Below are 16,222 nucleotides of genomic sequence, written 5' to 3'. Positions count from 1 at the left end.
ACAGTGAGTACACGTGTAATGAATCCAGAAACTGGGATTCATGAATCGCACACGTATAATAGATGCAAATTGTATCATCAGTGTTACAAGTAAGTACAGATATGTGAGCTGAAATAAATTTGAAACATGTATAATAATGTTGATTAAGATCGATGAAGAAAACTTTTGATAAACCTCTTGAAACAAATATTCAGCATATGGTTTTAATCACCACAATAGGAACAACATTGGTTATATTGTTGGGCATCTACTAGCCTACTAACGCTTTCTGTGTTTATGAAGGTATTATTAGGCGTTTTTCTAAGGTTTAAGAAATAATAAATCAACTTCATGGTTGTTAAAGATGGTTTGATAAATAAATAAAGCACAGTAGTATATTTTTCTGATAGTCGTGCAAATATATTGATTGTTTAGCAGTCCAGGGACAGTGAGTTTTCGTTTACGCATAAAACATCAAATTCTTTTTTTTTTAATTATAGATGAACTATATTAGTATTAGTATTATTATACAAAGCGAACTTCAATTAATTAAGCATTTTAATTGATCTTTAAATTTAATAAAAATCAATGTACATAACATTAGCTAAGAGGGTTAGATGTATGGGATTAGATTTGTACATTTTAAAGACCCTCGTCCCAAACTGTCTATTCTAACACACACACACACACACCACAACAACAACAACAAAATGAAAATCCTCTACAACATATAGACAAAAATGTCTCATGTTCGACTGTGGGTCAAAATTTCCTAACTATTAGGATAAGGATTGGCAGGCTAAAAAACTGTTTTTGCATATATTTAATTATCATGTTTATTTTGTTATATAATAAAATAATAATTCTGAAATGCTTTATAAATGTTTTATGTCTGATATGGGTGATTTTTCTAATCGATATATTAACCTTGATTATTCATATTAAAAAAGCTACACTGAACCCCTACGACGATTTGTCAGAATGTTTTCAAAGTTCATTTGTAATTTCAATGTTATTGCGTCTGCACATCTTTACTCAGGCGTGAAGAAGGTGAAAGGGTAATTTTATACGACATCTTGTTGTGGAACTATTGTTCATCCCACATAGAGCTTGTTGATAAACAACACACGCCTCTCGCGGGAGAGGATCGTTTATTATCTCCAGATAGCAGACAATCTCGATAAGTAAGAACGATATGGAGGGGACGATCTTCTTTGGGATTTTTATTTTTGGAATTACATTCCTTCTTGCAGGTATGATGTTTATTGGGGATATGAAATTTTAAATATTGTTATGTTAAAAAAAATCTTTATGACAGCAACGAAGATCAAGTTCTGTGAAACAATTTATGTAAGTTCTACATAATCAGCTGTTTTGGCAGAATGACACAAACTGTTATATTTAAATGATAAAAAAGAAGATCAATTGAACATTGCTGCATAACAGTTTGTATTTTTTTTTATGTTCGTATATTTGCAAAATTAGCTCACCCTAAATAAATGTGAAATTTAGGCAGTATTTAGGGGTGGACTGGGGGACACCTAATTTTTTTAAAATTAAATTTCCTCAAAATACATTTCGTGTAATCAGTACATAAAGAATTAAAATGTTCTGCATTTTTATCAAATTTTAACTCGTATGTATCGTTACAACCCGGCATCGAATCAAGCTATTCTATATACTAATGGCAAAACCATATACTAGTATTGTTGTAAGTCTAGTTGCCGTTTTCCTCCTGGCTTGGCATGCAATTAAGTTGGTAAATAAATTGAATTATATGTCCTGATGAATCTCAAGTATAACCAAGTCATTCAATAATCACATTGTTATCCATGTTACCTACATTTTACATTAAATTTTTTGTTTCTTAGAAATAACACCTCTATAGATTGAAACAGCAATCACTGAAGTAAAAATGTTCCTTGAATTACTTTGATGAAAATATGTAACAAAGAAATGGCATTTACTTTTATTTTACTTAAATGACAAAAGAAATCAAAATACTTTTTTTGAAAAAAAATCTTAGAAGGTAAACGAACTATGATAGCTCTCCATATAATACAAATTGTTTGAACATTTTTGTATATTTCAGAGAGTGTACAAAGGTTAAATGATGATGGTCTACACCATAGATCTAAGCGGGCACTGTCACCTAGCCGGAAAATCGAGATTAAAAACATGTCCCCAAATGACAGACTATCATGTCCCCCAGGGCAAGTAAGTCACGGAGAGACAGACAGACGGACGAAGACCTAACGTCATTTCAAGCTTACAAGGAGAAGACTCATACACGTATATATAAAGGTCTATGTACCACATTAGATTTTTACAATGGCATATGCATAAAGGTAAAGAGGGTTTTCTAAAAAGACGACAGCAACATGGAGACCGGATGTCTATTTTTAAGTAGACGGTCCATTTCTGCATAATGATCCCACCCAGAGAATAAAAATAAATTTCACTCTGGCATTTAATGAAGTGATTTATATTGACTGTAAATGTCTCTTTCACTCAAATTATAATCAAAAATCGGTTTTCTAGCGCATATACCCACGTCCTCGTAAAATTATGGTCCTTGTAAAACTGAATTGCAGTATAATAAACTGACACACAATTGCAGTCGGGGAATGGAGGATGGGACGGCTTGTATTTACTGTAGATAACCTAGACGGTATAACGACATTTCCTTTGTACTTGTAAAATAATGTGTTGTAGTAATTCAGGTCGGCAGAGATCTGAACGAAGTATTGCTGACAAGCCCCAAAAATATTACACAATGCACATGTGCAAACCTACATGTTATCATCAATTTTATGCTTTGTTTCTTTCTTCTTTGTTCTGAAAAAAAAATACGGTGAAGTTTTGGATGTGCTAAGCCTCAATATGTTTGAAAGATTTCTTTTCTAGTTGAATGAAGTCTTCAAAATTTCGCTTGAGATTCGATCCACATATAATTATGAATGAAGAAATATTAAATTTAAAACAGTCCTTCCAATCAGTATCGGTTCCCAGATGAAGAAACACTTGAACTGAGTGGTTCTAACTCTGCCACTGAGGTCAATTGTACTTCTCTTACTCTTTGATTGAAGTGTCGAAATAGGGATAAAGATAAGATAAGCCATACTGCATTTTGTTGGTGAAATTTACAGCATTCTAAATCCATTGGTGTTATTGTATATCTACATTCACGTTTAAAAAAAATATGACTACACTGGCGGATTTAGAGGGGGGGGGGGGCCTAGGGGGATTGCCCTTTGCTGTGGCCGTGGGCCCCTGCCCCAAACTGGTCACCCCCCCTTTTTTCAAGATTCCTGGATCCGCCACTGGACTATAATTAGGTTTCTACATTATTACTGGACACACCAGTATCTGATTCGAAAACAAAATTAAAATTTTCCCGTTAAAGATATGCAAGATCAGGAGGCAGTGAATATAGCATACAAAACAATGTCAACACTATACGTTTAAAACAGTCTTCTGAACAATAAATTTCTGCGTGATCTATTCTGAGCTTGACAAATTTATACAATTTAAAGCCGTTCTTCTTACTTAATCTATGCAGTAAATTATGATATCTTCAAACGATCAGAATTGTAAAATTTATGTATTACCTGAAGAAAGTAATAAACTGTTGAACTCAACTACATATTACATTTTGATGTATTTTAAGGATTCAAACGACCCTTGACAATTTAACTGTAGTTGTAATATCATCTTGTGCATCATTCAATCTTTTGAAAAATGCATTGCCCATAGAAAGTATAAAAAAGGTCAAGTATTTAAAAAGAATTAAGTATGTATACTGGATACATCACTATAAAGTTGTTTTTTTTTTTTTATAATAAGCAAAATATTCATAAGCAGTTTCACATTTTCGGTAAAGAGCTCAGATCTTGTAAGATAAGCTAGTTTACAACAAGCCGATAGCAACTCATAAAAACAAAAGGTTATAGTGATTGGTTTTTATAATCATGTTTTTCAGACTGCCCCTCCTACACGAGTAAACACCACGGAGAGACTGGAAAACCTGAGGGCTGAAATGTTAACGGCAGGAGTCGACGCCTATATAATCCCCTCTGAGGATGCCCATCAGGTATAACGACGCAAAGATTATCTAAGTTACTTTTCATGCATCCGAATATCACCTATTTTTACTGTAGTAAAAAAAGAACTTTAAGTAAATTAAAATGAAGAAATCTAACCCAAAAATTAAAAGAAGAGTAAATACTTTATTCAGATATCACAAGTGAAATGAAAAGTGATTACGATGTACTGTATTTAATACAAGAATATACATTTTTGTCATAAAGATATCAATCAAAATCTACATTTTTTAAAAACATGTAATTGTATATCTAAATTATGAAAGAATCTGTCTTTTTCTCTTTTGTAAATTTAATAGTAAATTCATTTGAGTGCAATGAAAACCATCAACAAGTGTGTGTTCCATGGATGTTATCTCCGTTTTTCAAAGCCTAATTAATTATCTTAAGGTGAAAACATTTGCACCCTTTACAGCACTGCTGTAATAATTTCAGAGCGAGTATCCATCAGATTACGACCTAAGAAGAGAATTTATCTCGGGCTTGTCAGGATCCGCCGGTAGGATACATTTCACATAGATTCATATGTAGAGCTGATGCTATAAAAACACTGCATATAGACAACAGTGTACTATATTTCCTTATCTTAGCTCATTCCTGTAGTAAATATAACATATTAACAAAAATCTGGCCTAAGATTCAATGAAAATTAAAAGTTGATAGCTAGAGTCGAAGTGTAAATGCGTAAATTAGGATTTCCGCAATCCAGACTTTCTATTGACAGTTTTGTATAGTATAACTCCTTTAAATATATGAAAATATATATTACAATGAATACTTTTAACAGGGAGAAGAAAACATCACTTCATTTCTAATTTTAAAACAATTTATTTCCGAAAGGATTAGCAATCGTGACCAGGACACAAGCGGCCCTGTGGACGGACGGTCGGTATTTTTTACAGGCGGAAGATGAGCTTGATTGTAACTGGATATTGATGAAAAGTGGTTAGTAATTGCTAGTATTAATTACTCGTGCATCATTCCAAGTAGTTTTACCGTATGGGGGTAAATTTTCGCTTACATTCGCGCCTGGATAAAATGATTTTAAAATAGTGAATAATTTATATGTAAGAATATCTTTATGTACATATTAATTAAGGATATAAGTTATATAAATTTGCTGGAATCTATGTGACAGAGGAAAAGTAATCGAAATTATATTATTGCAAATTTGCAATACTTAAAACTTAAGAAGACTTTCTAACAAAGCTCTACTTTTCAGGTGAGCCTGGTGTGCCTTCTTCCACTGAATGGCTTATATCGGTTTTAGGAACAAATGCCAAGGTTGGAGCCTACCCTTTCCTTATAAACAGTGGTATGTAACAGCTTCCCGTCTGACAGAGAACTTTATAGATCTTGAGAATTTTTATAAATCTAGAAAGGACTTAAAAAAAAATCAACACTTCCCTAAATTTTGCACTGAGAATTTAATATAAATCACAGGTAGTTATGAGAGATATGAAAAAGCTTTGTCCCAAAGAAACATAACCATGACAACCACGGCAGAAGACTTAGTCGGTAAAATCTGGACCATGGGTCGTCCTGAGGAACCCAATTCACCAATCAACGCTCTTCCTTTAAAATTCGCAGGTATGTCCTGTCCACACAACAAATGTCATGGTTGAACTTGGATTGTTTTTAATGAAATAGATGTATAACTTTTATCATAAACAATATGTTAATTTTAACATATTTTCATGCAGTTATCACTGTATAAATACATGTTTATAATCCAGTTTCTGCTTATAATTTAGATCTGAGGAAAAAGAGCTATAGATGTAAATCATTGTGATGTTTCACTTATCCGTCTACTAAGTGCACATAACTAACATCCATTTTCATTGCATGGAGACTACAAATTTTACAAGGACAATCAATCAATTTGTATTTTAGGTCGAAGTTGGCAGGATAAATTGGCAGATATGCACAAGGCCATGACAGAAAAGGATGTAGACGCCATGGTGGTCACGGGACTGGATGAAACGGCATGTGAGTTTATCAAGCGATATTTTAATGATACAAACTACAAGAAATATTAATCAAAGTTAAATCGCTGGAACTTTTCCGAGATCATGATTTCAGTCTTTTTGTTCAAATTTTAGTGGCATCACAGTAATTTATACTTCATACACTCGTATAATATTTTACACTCTGTTTTACAAATGACAAAAAAGATAAACAGGGGAACTTTAATATAAACATACAACACACGATGTTGTAAAAAAGTTTGTACGTTTGACTTCAAACCTTGTTAGAATTTTTTTTTAAAGTAGGATATTGGCTATAATTGTATATATTGACAATGTATATAAAACTAAAACCCCGCAACACATGAAATTATACCTATGTTTAAAAATAGCATGCCATATATAAATATTGCAGTGAAAAATGAAAACTGCCAACCACAACACGCACATTTCTTTTAGTTATATCTTATTTCAGCTGTAACAAATTATTATTTGAAACCGAAATTCTCCACCGACAGACTTGACACAAAGTTAATCACAATTATGTTTCTTATTTAATTTCTTCATCATCTTTTGACAACCATGCGCCACAAAAATGAAGATATTTGTTGTATGAAAAATTTCTGTTTTCCATTAGAAACTAATTTCTTTCAGGGTTGCTGAATTTACGAGCTGCCGACATTGCATACAATCCCTTTTTCCTCTCTTACATAATCGTGGATAAAAAAATGAATGAAACAACGTAAGTTTTCAACACTCAAAAATGTCAGTCCTTGAATGCTATCCATTTTTCTGGTACTTGAATGTGTTTAGCTAATTATAAAGCAAGCCGATACGTCACTATAAATGATGAACTTCATTATTTTATGTATCTGTCGTTTGACAGGTTGTATGAATTATGGCACATGGCGTTTTCTGTCGGTCTGTATGATACATTTATCGTGTCCTGGTCTAACACATTGTAAGACTTATTATCCTCCTAGTACGTTAGAGTAGTTAAAGGGGAAAGGGGAGGGGGTGTCACAACTCAAGAAATAATTACCTTATTTAGGAATTATGTGGCTTCTCATACAGAAATAGTTTCTGGAACTTATCTTGCATCCTGGGATGAAGGTTCATCGATCTTTATAAATTGAAGTATATTTTTTTTGTCTCGGGAAGGGGTTGAGGATGGGTCGCGCACCTTAGACAGTGAGGATTGTCACCATAACCTCGTTTTTTGATTTCTTCATATGTTTGTATCATATCTTGTACAATATGATGCTTGGGATTATCTCATGGGGGGCATGATGCATTATATTTTTGTTGACACAGAGACTTTTTTTTTAATAGAGGAAGTGTCCATAGTAAAGTCCAATATTTTGTGCTCTTTCGATACAATACAGTATCTAAAGAAAGTTAAAAAAAGCTTAATGATCCCAAGCCTTTTCCAGATCTAATGAGGGAAAAACTGTATAATGTAGTTTGATTTTAGAATATTTTTAGCAAAACATTACAAGAACACAGACTGACCTATTTGATATAGAATATATTTTGAATATATGTGGTTTGCAATGTATCGAGTTTTCTGGAATTTCTGAGTCACAATATCCAACAATTTGTCGGTACTCCCATGGGTACCTAATTGTATCCCTTTATTAGCCTACATGTTTTTCTATTCTTAAGAAGCAGAATGTATTCTAAAACTTGTACATGTACACGAAGAAGTGTCGTGCTATGTCTTTCAAGTCTTCATTTAGATATGAGGATGAGTTTGACCAATTAACATGTTGATTTTATTTTTTTCCACTGAATTCGAAATAAATTTCACAACATAATCTGACATGTCTGTTTCATATTTGGATATTTTACTAGATATAGACATTGATGACAAAATAACATCTAAACTAAATGACAAACGGAATAACAACAACAGCTACTGAGATACAAGGTATCCACAATATCGTTTAAATTCAAAATTTCGCAAATTGTTTGGTCGTAACACTGTCCTTGTTTGCATATACAACTTGTTTCTGGGTCGAATTTTGACTTAAATATTTCATACAAATTGTACGATGGCCGGTTGCAGCCATCAAATAACAAGTTTGAGTAATTCTATTATGTATGAAAAAAATGATTGACTAAAGTATAGTATTACCAGTATCATTTTGTACATGTACAGTTTTATCGAAGACAAAATGGATGTACTTGTGATATACAAATCTTACGACAAGTCACATTTGAAACTCCTAACCTTAATTTGGGACATAACCGGCAAAGGGTACAAAATGATACTGGTATTACTATTTTGTCATTTAATTTTCCGTACAAAATAAAGTTACTCTAACATTTAATTGGATGGCTCATATCAGACATTGTAAAATAGTTAGGCCATTGTTATCATATTACTGATTTGTGTAAGGATTTACTCCGTTTATCTCAGTCGACAAGGAATGTTTACTTATCCATGACATCTGATCCCACCCCTTTGGATTCCAGGGGTCTTTTTTTACCCTGCCTTTGATTATGACATTTTCTTATTGGAGTTTGAAATTGAAACTAAAAAATCGACATCAAATAATGATGTAAAATTTAAAAATAAAATATATTAACCGACTTGTTTTAATATTCCTATGAAGCAGAGTTTATTCAAAAACTTCTACATGAGAAGAAAACACTGTGGCCTTCAACTCGACAATCAGATATATCGACGATGTTTTATTAAGTAACAACAGTTATTTCCATTCTGAATCATATGTCGACTCTATATAACCCACTGAACTAAAAATAGAAAAAAAATAGAAAAAATAGAGTCATATTTGGATGTTTTTACTGATTATAGACGATAAGGGTCAACAACTAACTAAATTGTTTGACAAACGAGATGATTTCAGCTTTTTCATCGTTAACATCGTGATCGAGTACGATCAATTTTTAAACCGAGGCAAGCTACTAAGTCAGCATATCGTAAATTCTATGGTCGTTATAATGACCTTGTTAACAAATATAACCTATCACTGAGTCGTATTTTGGCTAACGTAACCAATTGTTAGCCCTTTGCTTTTATACTTAATTTTGCTACGGAATGTTCCGTCTATACGTGATCAATACATAGGACTCACGGTGGGTGATCGGTCCACAGGGGATGCTTACTCCTAAGCACCTGGTCCCACTTCTGGAATTTCCGAGGGTCTGTGTTTTATGCCGTTTTCACAGATTTGTATTGTTTGTAGATTTTTTAAGATCGACCACTGTTCGTTATCTTCACCTTTTTCATATTCCTCCAACCGTAATCATAAAGAAGTCCATCCATGTATGAACAATTTTTTATGTAAAATTACATTGTACTTGTTCATGTTTCTATGCAATAATTAAGTTCCCAGAAATGAATATTCTTTCTCATCTGATGCATCTGTGTATGAATTATAATCATAGTCTTTGAATGAGTAAAATTTGTCAATTTTTTGTATGCAACACGTGTATGTAAACATATCCTGTTATTGGAATGCATGCCATTGAATATAATCTTCCATTAATTTTGCTTGAATTTAGCATCAAATCAAAAAAAAAAAAAATTGAAAAAAAGAACATTGTCTTGATTTTATAGATTATACATAAAGAATCATACTGCAAAACTAACTCAGAATCCCACGGATGAGCAAAGCACAGAGAAACTACATGAGCATCTAAACACGGGGACGAGTGGGAGTTGTTCTGGTAGAACAGGGTACTGTGTACAGGTAGGACCTAATACAGTGTAGTACTGAAGATGTAAAATGATAGTACTGATGTTGGACCAGGTAAAGTCACAGGTGCTTGCAATTGTAGAGTGAACCCCCTTTGCATACATTTATATATATCCCGACCCCAGAGATTTTTCATTTTTTTCCTTAAAAAAAATTATGAATAGAACCAGGCACCGTGTAATGAGTGCATTAGATACAGTGTAAAAGGGGGGCTGAATATATTGTAAAACTAGGGCTAAATTATACTGTGTAATCAGTATCATGCACAGATCCAAGATTTTTTTCCAGGGGGAGTGGGTGTGCACCCAATCTAAAATTTTGGGAAAAAGAAAACTTGTCCAAATTCTGAAAATCTACTTGTGGTTGAGGTGGACAAATCACTTTCCTTCATATATTAGACACTCCTGACCATTTTACCAGAGTTCTTGTTTTTCAAGGGAGGGGGGGGGGGTCCAAGATCATAGTTTGGTTACTTTGCTATATAGATTTAATAACTAGGGACCGGTCACGGTAGCTTAGTGGTAGGGCACTCGCTTCGTGATCAGGAGGCCCGTGTTTCGATTCTCGTTCGCCTCGCCGCGTCAAACCTAGGACGTAAACATAGGTAGTGACTGTTCCCTCGCCAAGCGCCCAGCACTAGAAGTAAAGTGATGGGCCTTTCGGTTGAGACCTTAAAACCAAGGTCCCGTGTTACAGTAGGCGTTGGCACGATAAAGAACCCGCTTGATAAAGAACCCTCACTGCTCAGTGTCCTTGAGTGCCGAGTATAGGTCTAAATTTGAAGCCCTTCACCGGCATACGGTGACGTCTCTATATGAGTGAAAAATTCTCGAATGGGACGTTAAACAATATACAATCAATTAACAATAACTAGGAAAATCCCAGCCCCGACCCCTATCTAAATCCGCGAAAGGGTATGACCATATAGTGTGTTTAAGTAGGACCAGATTATGTATTTTCGATATTCTCAGATAATGTGTTAAAGTAAAAAAGATGAGGTAGGATGGGATACTCTGAAAATACTGTATTGAGATTTAGATTGCAAAAAAGGACACTATGTTAAGGTAGGACAGGGTTTTTACAGGTAGAACATGTATACTTAAAAGGTATTACCAGATAGTACAGGAATAAATATTGTGTAAAGTAGAACCAGTAAGTGTTTTATGGTAGAACTATATTTGTAAAAACAGGGCATATACTGTGGGAATATATTATTGAATACATGTATTTTGTAAGGGTATGACAAGCTAGTATTTTTGTGTTTACCCGATCATGACAAGTAGCAAACGGTTAGTGTGACCGGTCGACATGGGATGCTTACTCCTCCGTGGTACCTCATTCCACCTTTTCAGAGGTGCGTGTTGGTTCTGGTCATAATTTGTTCTGTTTAAGTGGACATATGAGAATTATCACTGTTCTTTATCTTTAAATTTCATTAGATAAAATTGTCGTGGATGTAAATTAAAATATTATATTAACTTTAGGTATATGAGTATAGTTCAACAGCAGTGGAATCTAAGGTGCAGACTGTAGCCTCTAACAGTGGCATTGTGCTGGTGTCCTTTTCATGTAATTATGCCTTGTATTCCAAAATACCAGAGGTAACTTACTAGTATTCTTTGTTTATAATGTTTTAATAATTTTTTTTTTTAAAGTTTTGGAATAAAGATAAAGTGCAATTCATTGATGTTTATCTTTCCAAGGTTTAATTTATCGTAAAAAGATGAATGGAATTAATGTTTCTTGATTTCTAGGCGAAGCGGCTACAGGAAAACACGCCAGCAGCTCTACAAAAGTCACAGAAGAATGATGTTGAAAGAAATGGGATGAGAAATTCTCATGTAATATATTAAGTTTAACTTTTTGATATTAACCAAGTTTCTTTCTTTAAAATAATGCATATCATTGTTTATAGTATATAAGTTTCTTTCTTTAAAATAATGCATATCATTGTTTATAGTATATAAAAAATCTTGTATAATATATCAACCAAAGTACCGTATTAGTTTTTGTTAGAGAACTAGTTTGTTTTAAAAGAAATAAGATATTTGTAATTTTTACAACTATCTCAATCATGTTAAATACATTTAAGAAGCAAATAAAGGCACAATAATGATTTTTATAAAAACACAAAAGAAAAAAATTGTTAAAATCAATAAAGATTAATTATGCAATTTTTATCAACGCATAGCATAAAACATTCAAATTCTTCGTGTTTGATTATTTTCTTTTGCTTATGTTCCAGCTTCTTGCATGTTTTTGTTAGATATTGTGTAAGGATGTTCCAACTATACATTAGGAACCTTGCTCTTTTTTGTTTGCATTTTGGGTAAATTTTTGGATGAATCTTTAGCACTTGTTGAATTGTGGGGGAAACAATTAGTATGAAAACGTCAGTCAGCAAATGACTTAATGATAGCTTGTATTACAATTAAAGTACACTATGCTTGGAACCATTACTCTACTACATTTAAGGAGATAAGAAAATCTCAACAAATTTGCTCTTCTTTGTTTATATATAATTACAATTTTTTATTTTCCTTAGTTTAACATTATTCTTTTTCTTTCTTATATACAGAAGCGGGATGCAGTGGCACTAATTACTTTTATGACAAAATTGGAGAAAGAGGTAATAATAAAAATAATTCAGGAGGCTTCATCATATTTCAAATTTTGAAGGTGAAAATCAATATTAATGTACATGCATCTATTAAACAGTAATTTCAGAATACTAAAACATACCTTTCCAGGTGAAAGCAGGAAAGAGATGGACAGAAGTGTCAGCTGCCAGAGATCTGAAAACATACAGAGAGTAAGGGTCTCTCAAAGACTTAAAAATGTGTATTTTGAAAATGTAGAATAAGTGAAAAATAAGAAAACTTAGAGGGTAGGGAAATTAAAAAAATGAGTAGTTAATGTTAAGAACACATAGTGCATTGATTTTTGAGGAGTGTAGAGTAAGTGAATTTTAAAAGGATTTCAAGAACACACAGGGAATGTGAATTTTGAGAACATTCAGATAATAAGGACTTTCAAAACCAAACATTTACTCCTGTTGAAAATTTGTGAAATATGATTTTCTTGTATCAAGGAATTAACATATTAAATAAATATAATTGTATACTGGTTTGAATTTTTGGCCTAAAGGAAGGATAAAACAACCTTTAACTTTCAAAAATCATGAGAATGAGATCTAAATTTATGTTCTTTTTAGTGAAATGAAAATTAATTTAGTGTAAAATTTTATTTTTCCATTCAAAGTTTCTCAATAATGTCCTATAAAAAAATAAATTAAGATTAAAAATGCATAATTTATAAAGATGATGGCATAAAAAGAAGAATTTAAACATCATAGAAAGTCTACAATTTTGTAATATTTTAGAGATTTTATATATGCATCATTTATAACCAGAATAAGGCCAAAAATATATACATGTACCAATCCATGCATCCAATTTTTTGGTTTATAAACTGTTTGCTTAAATGAAAATAAGAAAATAACTTTTACATACATTTTGGTATCTTTTTTCGTCTGTGCCATTAAAAAAATTAAGATTTATTTCACAGGAAGAAATTATACAACAGAGGTCTCAGTTTTCCATCCATCTCAGCTGTTGGTTCTAATGGAGCAGTTATCCACTACACCCCCGGTAACCTAACCGATCGACAAATCACCACATCCGAAATGTACCTTCTAGACTCAGGTGGACAATATTTGTAAGTGGGCACTGAAATAATGATATGGTAAATAATTGTTAATGTTCTTTCCTTCCCACAAGTATTAAATGCAAAAAGATACCCAATTTTTCGTAGCTGGATATGGAATTTATTTCATGAGTGGGTGAGGATTTTATGATATTCTCCCAAGTGAAATAAACTTTGTGAAGGGAAGAAATAATCTTTCTATATTTATACCCCCCTCTGAAGGAGAGGGGTATACTGTTTTACCCTTGTGTGTCTGTCTGTCTGTCCGTCTGTCTCTCCATCCGTCTGTGTGTCTGTCCGTTACAAATTTTGGTCTCAGTTTTCTCAGCAACTACTCGTCGCAGATATTTGAAATTGTAGCTCACTCTTTGTTTAGGCATGCCATATGTTGGGATTCATTTTTGTACGAATCCGATGTCAACTTCCTGTTTATCCTTGCTTCTCTCCGTATTATACATAACAAAGTTTGGTAGCAGTTTTCTCAGCAACTACTCAACGCAGATACTTGAAATTTTAGCATACTCTTTGTTTAGGCATGCCATATGGTGGGATTCATTTTTGTACAAATCCGATGTCAACTTACTGTTTATCCATATGTCTGTACGTACTATACATAACAAATTTTGGTCGCAGTTTTCTCAGCAACTACACATTGCAGATGCTTGAAATTTTAGCACACTCTTTGTTTAAGCATGCCATATGGTGGGATTCATTTTTGTACGAATCCGATGTCAACGTACTGTTTATCCATGCGTCTGTCCGTACCATATATAACATATTTTGGTCGCAGTTTTCTCAGCAACTACTCATCACAGATGCTTGAAATTTTAGCACACTCTTTGTTTAAGCATGCCATATGTTGGGATTCATTTTTGTAAAGATCCAGTGTTCACTTCCTGATTATCACTGTGTCTGTCCATAACTGGACTTGTATATTCACATCAGAGCGGGGGTATTATTAGTGAGCATTGGCTCACAGACTTCTTGTTTTTTACAGGGAAAAATATCACTTTGATATTTCTAACTGTGAAAATATCACTTTGATATTTTTCTCTGTGAAAAATATCACTTTTATTCAATGGATTAATTATGGTACTTCACTCTTGAAAATGTTGCAAATGCATTGGTTGACATTTCAGTAGTTGTTCCTCTGTTGAATAGAAATCACATGGTAAGTTATGGAAGCCTGATTTTATTGTCGATGAATGGATGACTGAAATCTTATTTGATTATTTCTAGATAAATATTTTTCACTTAAAAGCACCTGCATAGGCTCATTGATACTCTTTGTTCTGCATAGGTATATGAGATGTAAAGTACATTAGGAAGTTCTGTGGTATTTGTAATTATATGAGTATTGAATTATATCATATATGAATCATATTCACTACTTGTATAAAACTACTTTTGCTTTATACAATTTATTCATTATCAAATAGAGATGGAACGACAGATGTTACAAGAACTTTTCATTTTGGGACACCTACAGATTTTGAGAAGGTAATCTTTCTTATACTATAATTGTAAGAAACATAATACAAACATAAGGACTTTTTGAAAATGTGACCTCTACAATGTCATATCTGAAATGCATATTAAATATTAAATATTTAGTGAACAAAAGACAGATTTAATCATAGATATTGTTTGGTGTTTTTTAAATTGGACATTTTATAGTAATCATAATCAAATCAAGTTTACAGAGAAGTAATTTTACAGAAATGAAATATGAAGATAACGAACAGTTATCAAACTTAGAACTAATTAAATGTGTATTTGGTAGATAAGTAAGTGCAAAATATTATCCTCAAGAAGATAAAAATTTGGAGAAACTTCTTTTTCGACCATATTCTAGATTCTTCTGAGTGATCTATTTCGTACTTTTGCATATTTTGAGTGAAAATGCGGTACAGATCAGTAAAAATAATTTTTTTTTTAAGGAAACAATTATTATAGTTTATAATTGTATTATATAATAATAATAATAATCAATAGACAATGGATATCTCTGATATATGACATATTCGACGCATTGTCAAACTGAACGACATACTTTTGTGTCGTGTAAAATCTGTTTATATTTGTATGTTTACTAGTAACAATATATTTCATTGAGCAGTGTTCGTTATGAACAGCAAAAAGTCACAGAATTGCACTTACAATTAACTTAATTTTCCATTTCCTCATGAGATTTGAAATTCTGTTCATTGTATTTTCAAAATCGGTTTGACTGTTTCTAAGACATAAAGGCTATTTTTTCGTCAGCGAAATATAGGTAACGATTTGGACAATGTAACAAAAAATATGCTGAAAATGATATATTTAAATATATCATATTTGATACAAAAATCGACATTGCTTATGAACTAAACTTTCCAGGAGAGTTACACACGTGTATTGATGGGTCACGTGGATTTGGCAATGATGACGTTTATCGCCGGCCTTTATGGTATGGTTCAAGGTTTTATATTGTATAACGATTGATTTCTGATTATTGAAAAGATCAGAAATCAAATCGATTACTATAGTAGTCGGGATGTAAAATTGCATATGGTTTGTTAGTTAACAATAAAACACTCAAAAATAATAAATGAAGCTCGAGCCATTCATGCATTTTTCATCTTGATTATATAGTATTTATTTCAGAACTATTGTTAATTATTTATTTTCAATATATTTTCCTATGTTAGGAATGTTACACGCGTGTGTTGATGGGACAAGTTGATCTGGCAAGGTTTAAGTT

At 32.5% G+C, this 16,222-nt stretch overlaps 1 protein-coding gene across 2 annotated transcripts in view; it reads left to right on the top strand.

The window, feature by feature from the left end:
• Nucleotides 1-1,083: 1,083 nt before the first annotated feature.
• The window catches only part of LOC133185283 (xaa-Pro aminopeptidase 1-like), a 19,604-nt gene continuing 4,465 nt past the window's right edge, over nucleotides 1,084-16,222 (top strand). The window contains exons 1-17 of one of the 2 annotated variants that reach the window (XM_061320398.1): nucleotides 1,084-1,232; nucleotides 2,072-2,196; nucleotides 3,962-4,072; nucleotides 4,518-4,581; nucleotides 4,923-5,027; nucleotides 5,305-5,397; nucleotides 5,526-5,672; nucleotides 5,976-6,071; nucleotides 6,704-6,791; nucleotides 9,636-9,768; nucleotides 11,259-11,375; nucleotides 11,529-11,615; nucleotides 12,353-12,403; nucleotides 12,525-12,586; nucleotides 13,342-13,491; nucleotides 14,919-14,979; nucleotides 16,170-16,222. The exon at nucleotides 16,170-16,222 is cut by the window's right edge and continues 26 nt beyond it. In XM_061320398.1, the coding sequence (XP_061176382.1) occupies nucleotides 1,175-1,232; nucleotides 2,072-2,196; nucleotides 3,962-4,072; nucleotides 4,518-4,581; nucleotides 4,923-5,027; nucleotides 5,305-5,397; nucleotides 5,526-5,672; nucleotides 5,976-6,071; nucleotides 6,704-6,791; nucleotides 9,636-9,768; nucleotides 11,259-11,375; nucleotides 11,529-11,615; nucleotides 12,353-12,403; nucleotides 12,525-12,586; nucleotides 13,342-13,491; nucleotides 14,919-14,979; nucleotides 16,170-16,222 (1,601 nt within the window). In that variant the 5' untranslated portion in view covers nucleotides 1,084-1,174. Of the gene's footprint in view, nucleotides 1,233-2,071; nucleotides 2,197-3,961; nucleotides 4,073-4,517; nucleotides 4,582-4,922; nucleotides 5,028-5,304; nucleotides 5,398-5,525; nucleotides 5,673-5,975; nucleotides 6,072-6,703; nucleotides 6,792-9,635; nucleotides 9,769-11,258; nucleotides 11,376-11,528; nucleotides 11,616-12,352; nucleotides 12,404-12,524; nucleotides 12,587-13,341; nucleotides 13,492-14,918; nucleotides 14,980-15,858; nucleotides 15,929-16,169 lie in introns of both variants that reach the window. The other variant, XM_061320399.1, reaches the window with a different exon arrangement.

The sequence above is a fragment of the Saccostrea echinata genome, unplaced genomic scaffold (assembly GCF_033153115.1).
Source record: "Saccostrea echinata isolate AGI-Se365-2 ecotype Australia unplaced genomic scaffold, CSIRO_AGI_Sech_v1 ptg000012l, whole genome shotgun sequence".
NCBI classification, from domain to species: domain Eukaryota; kingdom Metazoa; phylum Mollusca; class Bivalvia; order Ostreida; family Ostreidae; genus Saccostrea; species Saccostrea echinata.
This window is presented reverse-complemented; position numbering and strand designations above follow the sequence as displayed.